Raw genomic sequence first — 11982 nt, forward strand, 5'->3', positions numbered from 1 at the left:
TATGTCTGGGATTTATTTAGGGCGTTCGTTTATTTTGTACACATTCAGTGGCATTTTAATCCATTTTAATGTTATTTTAAGAATTAAAATAAAGCGAATTAAGGTAGAAAAGTTAGAAAAAGAAAACTGTAATGGCAAATTCTTAATGCAGAATAAATCTCCTGATTCCCCAAACAGAGTTGAGTTCAGTAAAGAATTTACTTAGATCGGGACTCATGCGTAAGTTTCAAACTTTCTGATACCCTTAATTCAAACATATTCTAAAACCCAACCAAAAAAGTTTCAAAGCTCTGCCAATACCGACAACTTTTTCAATTAGTTTTGCTCTCATTTTCTTCAACGTTGGCTCGTATGTTGTTTTTTTCCCCAAGATAAAGCAATTAGCAATGTAAAACAGAAAACAAAAGTCGAGGCAAAAGCGAGAGAAATAAGAAAGGCAACCATTTTGGTGGAGAACTTAATTAACAGACGACGGAATGTGCACCCCGAGCTCGTGTGTAGTTCGTGTATGTGAAGCCTGTCTTCAATTTAGCTTTGAATGGAGTCGCCCGCCCTGACCAAATCGCTTTGGCGACAAATTTCACCGCACCACAAAAGAAATACTTAAACAAACTAAAAAAAAAACAACAGCAAAGGAAAACAATACAAAAAATGGCTGAATCAAACAGCAGTAATGCAAAAAGCGCGAATGAAAACGCAGTCAAAAACAATTAAAAATGCCAACAGAGCAATGCAAAAGCCAAACAATGACGACAAACGGACCGGACCGGCCAGTGACAGTAACAAAAAATTGTTTAAATATAGGCACACAGACAGATACAGATATAGACTGGCATATGGAGAACGAGTTGAATAACAATAATTGCTGTATGGCTGACCCGACTTAACCAAGGGAGTAGAACCGAACATGGGCGCAGGGTGGAGTAAAGTATTCCGACTAGGGGGATTCCTGCAGCAGCAGGAAGCAGTCCAAAAATTAGCAAAAAAAAAAATATAAATTTAATTATCTGCCAAACTCCGGTTAAGCATCATTTTTTGGCACAAGAGAGCGCCCAATCAAACTCTCAAAATCACAACAAAGAGAAGTTTATATTATTTTCCCTTCCAATTTGCAGAGCTTTTCATCGTTATCTTTATCCCAAATATCTCCTGGAATAATCTTGTCTGCCAAAACTGGCTGTTCTACACAAAAAGCGACAACACACAAAGTGCCACAAATATATATACAAGAATACCCTTTATACCCCCCACAAAAGCCCGCATGGAAATGCCTGCAGTTTCCCATTCATTCCCATCAGAATCAGTCGCGAGGGTGGAACTACTCCATCTCCACCTCCGGCTTTAGCTTCAGTTCCAGTTCCATGTGCTGCGAACCGCGTCAAGACCGTGCAAAATCAATGCGAGAGAGGGCGAATTAAATGACACACAGACACACAAGTGAAGACCGAGTCAACTACTAGCAAAAGAACTCTAGGGCAAGATAAGAGGCCGTTCTATTTCACGTAATAACAGTATTCTTTGAGATCACTAAACGGCGTCCCACCATCGCTGAGAGCATACAAAGGCAAACAACAAATTATTGTGTTGTAACAATTAAAAATTAACCAGTAGTTAGTTGTTGCTTAATTAACAAGATAAACACAACGAAGGCCAATGGGAAGGAGGCAACCGTCGCAACAACGTTGTCGTGGTCATTCCATAGCTTGTTCGTATAATTAGCCAAGTGAATGCAAAAGAAGGCAGCCACAAGCTGAATTGGCTTGTACGAGTATTTGGCCAGACAGAGACAGGACGAGAGGGTGGTTTAAGTGCAGTGCAAAAAAAAACATCATGCTGGTCCCCCCACCTTCAACGCACGGAATGGGTCAATTTATTCCTGTTGGGAAAGGTTATTACTACGATGCGGGTGCTACACGTACATGTGTACATTAGAGGTGGTTGAACTCCAAATTGTAACCTCTCAAGTCAATGGAAAGAATGATTTATGCAGTCATTCATTTTACAATATTTTGTATAGGCAAAATGTGGTACAATATAAACAAAAGTCGAATATTATGCAGGAGATGGAATCAGATATTCGTTCCACTTCAGGGGCTAACAATTTCCAATAGGAGAAAGGCACATCCATGCAATGCAAATGGTACGAAATATGCTACATTCTTTCAGAATTATTATTATTACTATTAAAAAATACTTTTAAGTAAAGAAGTTTTTATGATGTTTTTGCATGAGTAAAGACACAAAATAACCAATACTCGAACATATGGACATAAATATAAATATTTTCCACCCTTTTCCTTTTGAAGATTTTGTTCAAGAGCAGCAAAAATCTTTTAATTTTTCAAGGAATTACACCTTTTTTTCCCCCCAAATCCAGACCAAAATAGGACTAATTTCCCATCTTCTCAAACAGCAATTCAAAATTGAAGGAAATTTCCACACGATCGATATAAAATAAACCGCTTATAAATCCGATTTCATGTGACCCTGACTTCCGCCAGCAGTTTAAGACGACGATTGATATGGAAAGAATTCAATTTATCAAAGCGTAATCGGGTAAGATGGAACCAGAGGGGGGATGGAGATACGCACCATTTATCTAGTTAAATCTCATTGAAAGCGGGTCTCGGCGAGAATGTTGAAGCGGCACTCTGTGGCATGCCACTGCTGTTGGTTGATTTATCCAAAATGTGAAGGCGTTTCACCTTTTTAGTTGATATTCTTTGGGTATCTCTGATATGTCACCAGGGCTTAATATTTGCCAATAAACACACACAGAAACACATAAATTTGTATCTTTTAATTTCTCAATTTCTTTTCTCTCCTTTTTTTAGCGCATGTTGTATAAGAAATTTCACTTTTTCTGCGTTTTTTGGATGGGGGTTTCGTAATCCACGTAACTTCCAACTTAATAGAGTGGCAAAAAACAATTTTGTATATATTTAATTTAGTATGCAAAATGAGAGCACAGTATGCGCGAGAGGTTTAATTTATTCCGTAACGCGCAGCAAAATGTAGAACGCGATCGAAGCGCGTCTTACTCACAGATAAACAGATACACAGATACAGATGCAACACACAAACACACACAAACGCACGCACGCGACAAGAATGAAGGTTGGAGACTTGGGGCTGAGGCTGTGATTCAGATAACGCAGAATCTTCGCTCTTTTCTTGTGGGAAAACCACACGTGTGTTGCACAAAGAACCGAATGTATCTTGCAGATACACCAACTGCAGTTTCTAGAAAAACTTAACAACAATTCCTTATCGCGATCGAGATCGGGGATTTTCGTATTTAATTGAGAAATACTTTTTGTTGTTTTGTTTTGCAAAAATATCAACGTAATTTTTCGAATTTCAACAATAATTCGACACTGCTCTTCAGTTTGTTGTTTATTGTTGGATTTATTTGTTAACACTGCACAACAAATTTCCCATTCACAATATAACAACATTGCCCATTCACAATATGACAAAATTGCCCAGTCACAATGGGATCGGCTACAAAGGAGAATTTCCCTGACCGTTCAGCAACAGCAGAGAATTTCCCTGAACGTTTCACCACAACTTGAGTCTTGAGAGCAGAGTATTTTTGTATGGAATATTAAGAATATATTGAAATATTTTTAATAATTTCGAAATATTTAACTTTAGATTTCCACTGCTCATCAACAAAACGCAAACTTGAGCATGGCACTCTCTCTCTCTCTCTCTCGCTTTTGTGCTGGCAACTTTACGGAGCGCTGAATATCCAAGCGAGAGCTGGCGAGAGAGAGCGAGAATTGAGTGAAATCCACGCTAACTAACTGCTAGCGCTGACAACTAGCATGAGTCATGCGTAAAGGCAATGAGTGGAACAGAGACAAAAGAAACTTTGAGTGATTTGATAAACAGTAAATACTTTCCATATTTCAGCGTTTCCAGAACTTGCAAAAGTTATTAAAACTTTACATTTTTCCTAAAAATTAGCTTTTTCAGGAAAATTGTATACTTTGCAAAATATTATTGTCATTTGTTGAGTTAATTATCATTTTGAGTGTCTGTTTAGTCAGCGAGCTGAACAAAGAGCTTCCAGCTGGAGAGCGCGAGCCATGAACAGAAAAAATAAGAGAGTGAGAGATGGTGAAGAACGAAGAGCGCAGAGCGCAGAGCAACAACAGCTGAAGAGCATTTTCAGCTGCATTCTCTTCTTGGTGGGGATCATATCGTAAGACCTTCATGCAATGCCACACTTCTTAGCTTCTGGTTTTTCGTTTTGTTTATTTACGCACTTTGTTTGTTCAATGCATTTAATTTGTAGGTAAACATTTGCCCCCTTACGGGCGCCCGCTTAGATGTAATCAATTACGGATAATTACTAGGAGCCTCGGGCGGAGTGCAGAAGAAAGAAATAAAGAAATCAAACGAAGGCAGCGGCCGTGTAATGTGTGGCAAAGGGTAATGCACTGCCCAAGAAGACACCACGCCACGCCACACCACCAGAACCAGAACCAGAATAGATAGCCATAGCAACTAAGTACAGTGGTCGCTCAATAAGAACACTCGAAAGAGGTTGAAGGTGCTGCAAGGCAATATTTCCTGTCCAAAAACTGCACTCAACTCATCTGAGTGTTCTTCTTTGTGAGCGATTACTGTGCCTCATTAGTTTTTATTATGGTGTTGATGTTGCAGTTCCATATGGAGGCAGACACCGGCCCCAGAAGCAGACATCAGCCATCCCCATCAGAGCCATGGACAAGTACAGCAAAGACTCGGACCAAACTGCGAGACCAACAACAACCAGCCTAACGCTCGAGTGACCCACTGTCCACTAGCAGCGGCCTTTCTTATCTCTCTCCCTGTGCTGTCCCTGTCCCACTCGCTCTCTTGGCTTTAATTGCACGCAAAGGCGAGCACAAAAGGAAGGAGTCAACACAGAGACAGAGACCAAGAGAGAGAGAGAGAGAGAGAGAGACTCACATGAGACTCCTCCACTGTGGTGCGAGTGGGACACATGAAGGGCAAAGAACACAAACACAAACAGAACGGTTGCCATGACTCTTCACCGCAAAAGGTTTAATCAATGACCCGCTCTCTGTCTCTGTATCACCCTTGCTCTCTCTCAAGGGGTTTGTTTGCCCCTACTTGAGTTTCGAGTCGCGCTCGCATTTTGTTTGTTTATTTATGGAAAATTGATAAGACAATCATCGTACGCTTAAGCCCTTGGTTTTATTGCCTTTCATTTCCATATACATTTTAATTGCCTTGCCCTGCCCTGCCCTGCCCTGCCCTGCCATGCCATGGCTACCAATACCAATGCAAACAATCCTTGAATATGATCATTTCGTTTCTGTCGTATCTATGGCACACATTTTAACGATCTGCGCACATCACTGATGTGATACTTGTGTATGATGTGTGCACCGAAAGCCATAAAATGTGTGAAGAAAATGCTGTACGGTGATTATATTTAAAGGCAAACAAATTTTGCATAAGATACAAAATAGAGATATGGGCAAGTACAGTGAAGGTTCTCTCTAAGAAAGGGCAAACTCTACATAGTTTTAGAACTGTTCAAAATCAAAAATAATTTCCCATTTGTAAAGGTACGAAAAATCTGTAAATGTTGAATCTTAAATCTTAATATTGCCATCCACTAGATTGCTGAAAACTAATACAAATCTATTACAATTATTGCCAGATCTTTGGGTTTTTGTGTGCAGATTTTTCGATCTAGAAAAACTACTCCGCAATCCATAGGGGACTGCTGTTTGTAATACATGCAACAATATAGCCAATCACATGCTGTAATCGCATTGCCTAAGACCCAGATGAAACATTTAATATGAATAATCAAAACCTAAATGACACGGCATTTAGGTTCGCTTAAGGAACTGGTCCTAGTACTAGACGTAGTCCGCTGTCGTGCCTAGAAATTGCTACCATCACCGTTTAAGGTTTCCACCTCAATAGCTAATTAAAGTCAAGTGTGTTTGTGTGAGCATTGCAACTTATCAGTTGATGGCCGGTGTGCACACTACTAAAGCGGGCTAAAACAAGCGCTTATCATTTTCGAACCAGTCTGTATGTGTGCTGTATGCTGGCGAGTATAAAAACATTTCTAACAAACCGGCTTCAATTCAGTTTGAAAGCGTTAGCGGACCACCAAACTGTTCTTCCACACTCCACACACACAAATTAAATCTCAAAGGTAGCGGAGACATTTAAATCTAATTACTTTTAAATGTGTGTTCGAGTGTATAATTTATATACAGAGATTTTTAATTGCTTGCCGGAATTGTCTCTTTGATTATCATTCAAAAAACAATGGAAAAATTCAAAATAATTCATTTGTTTATCAATTTTTCAGATGTCCTACAAAGTAGAAGCGTTGCCCGACTCTTATGCCGGCCTGGGCGAAGGCCCCCACTGGGATGTGGCACGCCAGAGCCTGTACTACGTGGATCTGGAGGTGGGCGTCATCCACCGCTACGACTACAAGCAGAACAAGGTGTACAAGGCACAGATACAGGGCGAGGAGTTTGCCTCCTTCATTCTGCCCATCGAGAACAGACCGCAGGAGTTTGCCGTTGGCTGCAATCGCCGCTGTGTCGTCGTCCAGTGGGATGGTGTCGCTCCAGTGGCCAAGGTCCTGCGCACCCTGTTCGAGGTGCAGCCGGGTCTGGTCGATAATCGCATCAACGATGCCAAGACCGATCCCCGGGGACGCTTTTATGGTGGCACCATGTGCTGCACCGGCGACATTTTCACTCAGTTTAAGGGCGAGCTCTACGACTGGCAGGCCGGCGGTCAGGTGAGGAAGATCAAGGGCGAGGTGGGCATCTCCAATGGCCTGGCCTGGGACGAGAAGGCCAAGAAGTTCTACTTCATTGACACCAACACGCACGAGGTCCACGCTTACGACTACAATGTGGAAACGGGCGCTGTGGCCAATCCCAAGGTCGTCTTCGATCTGCGCAAGATCCGTCCCAATACTCCGCTCTACCCCGATGGCATGACCGTCGATACCGAGGGCAACATCTATGTGGCGACTTTCAACGGTGGCTCCGTCTTCAAGGTGAACCCAAGGTGAGTCTTTATCGAGATGTTGCCATTTTCCAGCTAACTATTTTCCCCTTCCAAACAGCTCTGGCAAGATCCTGCTGGAGATCAAAATTCCCACCACCCAGATCACCTCCGTGGCCTTTGGTGGCCCCCAGCTGGACATTCTCTATGTGACGACAGCCAACAAGTTCGATCAGCCCGTTCCCGCTGGCACCACCTACAAGGTGACCGGCCTCAATGCCAAGGGCTATCCCGGTGTCCCCTTGAAGGTTTAGATTAGATTGAAGTTTTGTATATAAATCGAGCTCAATTAAATGTGGTTTATTTTTGATAAGCGAACAAAGGAACATTTTCTTAGATTTAATTGTAAAATATTCATCGTTTAGTCCAAAATTTTGACACAAGAATATCTCCCGTAGGTTTGCCATCAAAATCACAATAAATACATATGAGAAACGGTTAACCAACAAAAAAATCTCTACACCAAAAAGACAGATAAGTGAGAACCACTTCAGTGTAGAAAATTACTCGTATATTTGTGGTGAAATCGATCTATCGGTGGGCAGAGTGCGCCCTTGGAGCCATTTTTGTAGGACAAAATGTTTTGATCAAAGTCAGCGAGAGCGAGAACTCTTGCAAATTATTTTTCTAGAGTCATTAAAGCAGAACAAGTATTATTACTTGATTGGCCAGAACAGATACGGAGATGGTCTAGCGGAGGCTCGTACTTCAAAGGTTGTATTCGTATGTTTTAATGGCGGAATCTCTAATCTAAGGCAATAAACAGATTGTCGCTGTATAGAACTTAACTATATTTACAGACATAAAGTCAGGTGACAGATATTAAAAATGTAACAAACAAATTAAAGCTTCAATCCTTCAAAGATACATTTTACGGCATGCTAAATTAAATTCATATTTTACCGATGTACCGAACAAATATTTGTTCTACTTTATCTAATCAAAAAATATTTAAAGATAATTTATTCAGCTTTTAAGCTCCTAGATAGCACAACGATTTGTTAATAAAAACAGCGATTAAAGAGTTAGTAATTCAATATATAATATTCCGTATGGAGCGCAAAGAAAACAAGCACTAAAATACCAGATGCCAGGGATCTATCAATAGAATAGTGTTTAAAAGAAAGAAAGGAGTTCAAGCAGCCAATTGTAGAAATTGTTTTGTTCATTCCTAAATTTCTAATAAATAATAAATAATTTCTAGTAATACAAAATCCGAAGAAATGCAAAATAAAATGCCAAATCAGAACAGAATTTCCGCAAACTGAAGGCATTCAGTTTGAAATTGATTTAACCCCAATTAATAATAAATATACGTATACATATTTAAGGCAATTGAAAGAGGGCACAATATGGATTGTAAAATGAAATGTAAACAGCAGAGCGGGTACTCTTTCTCGAAATTATTCGTGGGAATGATGGCGGGATGGGATGGGACAGAGGTCCCTGGCCCAGAGGCAGCTACGCAATCAAAAATATGTCCAGAGAAAAAGAGGGATGGAAGGATGGCACACAATTGTTTGCGCTGCACCCAAAAAACAAAAAAAAAAAACAACTGTCTCTCAATAAATGTATGGATATGGGTAATAAAAGATACATTTATTCAGATACAGATACAGTATCCATATGCGCATTGTTTGACGACACGAGAACGCCACACAGAAACAGATATACAGATACAGCTGCACACATGGCAGCAATAAACACAAAGAAAGACAAGAGCAAGGGCGAGGCAGGGGCGGGGAAGCGCTTCGCTTGGAACCTGCCACTTAAACCGCAATCAGAAACAAAATTGATTTAAATTTGAAAATGTAAACAACACCCTCGCCTCCTGCCCATGACAATGCCTGGGGTAGAGTGGGGACCACAGTGCAGCGTAATTGTGTAACAACCGCAAAGGCTGGCAACTACTACTAGATCATGACCATGGAGGGATAGATATAGTACAGTGCGTATCGGCACTGTAAGAACCAACAAAAAGAGTCATACTTTTAGAAACTTATTGAGAGTCTCCAACAAAAAAGAATCACTATAAAATTTTTAGTTTAAAATTAAACGGAAGAACTTGTGAGTTTTATGTGAGTCTGTAATCGATTAATTTTCTATTTCTATCGAGTTTCTATTAATTTCATGTTAGCATTTATCGATAAATACATTGAAAATATATCAAAAGAAGTCGTCCAAGAATAGAAATTATGTTAGTTTAGGTTACAAAATCTTATTGACTGCTTAAAAAAAACAAAAACCTGGCTTACAGTTATTACCGTGAAATCTTCATCTGCCATAACTAATTTCCCTCTGCCTTATACTTTCCGCACACACTGTACAGCAGCCGTAGGAAATGCCGCCCACGAATATTCCCTATCACGCATCGAATTTGGGAATGTGTGACGTATGCATACTGCATGCTGCATGCATCCCATGGGTGCCACACCCACTAAGAGGGAACTCTTTCGTTTTGGGGGCCCACGCTAGAAAGCGACGTAGAAAGTGTCAAACGATCTGATCGTTAAATATGAAAAGAAAGACACGGTAATAAAAATCCAATAAAAAGAAGCTCAAGATGCAGATTCATTTTGGTTTTTAATTGAATTAATAAAAGTATACGAAATGTGAATTAGAAATGCCAACAGGCAAGGAGGGGAAATTATGCAAAAAGAAAAGTCTAGAAAGAATTTCAGAAATTTCCGAGTGAGACCTTAAGGCACTTTTTTTATAATTAAAATTCTTAAATTTGTAGCTTTTCCTATCCACATAGTCCCCCCATAGATAGTGTATCGACTTCCACCGTTAATAAATCAGTATAAAAATGTATCAAAAATGGCAAATGGCAAAAATGTTTCTTTCTCACCCTCCTCATCCAGTGAGTACCAGAAAAAACCAACTGCCGAAAAGAAAAGCAAAAACCACTAAAATACCGCACATTTTTGTCTTTGAAGCTTTTCGGGGGCTTTTGTTGTCTGTGCTAATGAAGCTTATGAGCAGCGCACAAGTCGCGACTCAGTGGGCTGCAACAAAAGCAGCAACAACCACAGGCACAAGTGAAGCGTTGCAGTGCGGTACACAGAGAGAGAACAAGGGAGAGGGGAACGCACAGACAGCGACAAAGAGAGAGGAGCAGCGGGTTGGAGAGAAGGAACCGCAAGCACAACAAAAGGAGAGCGAACGCTTTTGCCCAGTCAATGGCTGCACCTGTAACCACCAAAGCATATGGCGTGCTTCGCCTCCCTCCCCTTGCAACCCCTCTCGGCTCCTTCTGTCCGTCGCCCTGTCTCGCTCTCTCTGCGTACGAGACAAAGCACAGTTAGGCTGGGCTTTGGCGGTTGGTTCATTAATGTCTGACACGTTTGAGCGATCACCAAAACAACGTAAGCCATTCCGTTGTTGTTTTTGTTGTACATACTATGATTAACATTAAAAACGCATCTGATTCTGCAAAACAGCCACTTCCGAGAGTAACAGACAGACAGACAGTAGAGAGAGGGAGAGAGAAGCCAAGCAGAACTTTGAGATTAATGTAGAATTAAAAATGCAGATATGGCACGAACCCCAACCCACCACCACATTACCAAAAAGCTGCAACGGAAGCGATCAATTACGCTAAACGTAGAATGCAAAGAGAGAAAATGCGTTGCTCTCTCTCTCTCTCTCTCTCTCTACTGTGCTATTCTTTTTGCGCGATCACCGCTAGATGGAGATACTAGGACTTTCCGACTTACCTTTTGAATGAAGGCAGCCGCCTCCCGGGCCACTCCCACACCATCCGCAGAGCTGGCGTGCGTCGACGGTGACGTTGCGTAGACGAAGAGGGGCAGGGAGTTGAAGTTACGTAAAAATCCCACACTATTTGCCTCTGGCTTGTCCTTAAAGCGGCGGCAGAACAGCAGCTGTTTATTGCAGGCAGCGGCCGAGGCCAGCAGAGGCAGCAGCGTTGGCGTTGGCGCTGGCGCTGGCTGAGGCAACTTGGGGTCTTGCTCTGCTGCTACAGTAGAATCGTCTGGCAGGGCTCCTGCGGCTCCTCCTCTCGTTGGTATTGTTGTTGTTTTGTTGTTGTTAGCGGTAAATTCTTCAGTCTTTGTCGCCTTGGACGCCATTGACGTATCGCTATGCTCTTCTGTTGTGCTAGTTGTAGTTGTAGTTGTTGTTGTTGTTGTTGGCATGACTACGCGTACTATAAAACGGTACTTGCACTCTTTTTTTGGGCATTAACATGGATATGGACATGGGCGTGGGCGTACAGCTGCAGGCGTCCTTTCTTGTTGTTGTACCTTGTTGTTGGTTGTCTTAGGGCGGCAGCGGCGGCATCATCTTCGAGCTGCCGCATGTTGCACAAACACACAAACACACGCACACACACGCAACGCCAGGCGAATGAATGCACTTTAATTAACTACACGAATATCGCACAAAGATCCACCCGAAACGGTTGCCAGCAGCAGCACGCACATTTTTTTTTTTTGCACAAAAAGAAGAGTGAAACGGGGTATGGAATATATATTTATGTGTGGAAATGCACGAAAAAGGTCGTCTCTCGCAAACGAAGCCGAAAGCAGAGCGACAGAGATGGTGGGAGAGTGTGTGTGAGAGGGAGAGGGTGATAGTGGGAGCAGACAGAACGACAGACAGAACGGTGGCACTGCAAAAACTGGGCTGGCATGCGGTATGCAGACACTTTGTGCTGGCCAAATGTTAGTTACCCGGATTGGGTCCTTATATAGGCGTTAGTTACCGTCGAATTACTTGTTAAAATCGCTTTTTGTTTAAAATAGTTTGCAGACAGACACAGTGTGACCAGAGCTGGTCAGCCAAACGAAATACTAGCAATAAAACACCAGAAAAGTCGCAACCAAGCGATACATCGATAGGCAAAATTATCAGCGCCGATTCTTTTGGATGCATGGTGCTACAAAACGA

The 11982-nt window shown here is 41.7% G+C and overlaps 2 protein-coding genes across 4 annotated transcripts in view; one reads left to right on the forward strand and one right to left on the reverse strand.

The window, feature by feature from the left end:
• Positions 1 to 11873, reverse strand: part of LOC117589479 — a 57074-nt gene extending 45201 nt beyond the window's left edge. For 2 of the 3 annotated variants that reach the window (XM_034281437.1, XM_034281439.1), the window contains exon 1: positions 10788 to 11873. In XM_034281437.1, the coding sequence (XP_034137328.1) occupies positions 10788 to 11228 (441 nt within the window). In that variant the 5' untranslated portion in view covers positions 11229 to 11873. Of the gene's footprint in view, positions 1 to 2592; positions 3276 to 10787 lie in introns of those variants that run through there. The other variant, XM_034281438.1, reaches the window with a different exon arrangement.
• On the forward strand, positions 6115 to 7362 carry LOC117589484 (regucalcin). Its single transcript, XM_034281446.1, has 3 exons — positions 6115 to 6193; positions 6353 to 7071; positions 7130 to 7362. The coding sequence occupies exons 2-3, from the start codon at positions 6353 to 6355 to the stop codon at positions 7320 to 7322; spliced, it is 912 nt and encodes a 303-aa protein (XP_034137337.1). The 5' UTR covers positions 6115 to 6193; the 3' UTR covers positions 7323 to 7362.
• Positions 11874 to 11982: the final 109 nt, after the last annotated feature.

Source organism: Drosophila guanche, unplaced genomic scaffold, assembly GCF_900245975.1.
Source record: "Drosophila guanche unplaced genomic scaffold, DGUA_6, whole genome shotgun sequence".
In the NCBI taxonomy this organism is placed as follows: Eukaryota; Metazoa; Arthropoda; class Insecta; order Diptera; family Drosophilidae; genus Drosophila; species Drosophila guanche.

Excerpts from the sequence above, each read along its gene's own strand:
- LOC117589484 (XM_034281446.1), top strand. The coding sequence starts at position 6,353 with ATGTCCTACAAAGTAGAAGCGTTGCCCGACTCTTATGCCGGCCTGGGC. Across the intron at positions 7,072-7,129 it reads GTCTTCAAGGTGAACCCAAG|CTCTGGCAAGATCCTGCTGG; the intron begins GTGAGTCTTTAT and ends CCTTCCAAACAG.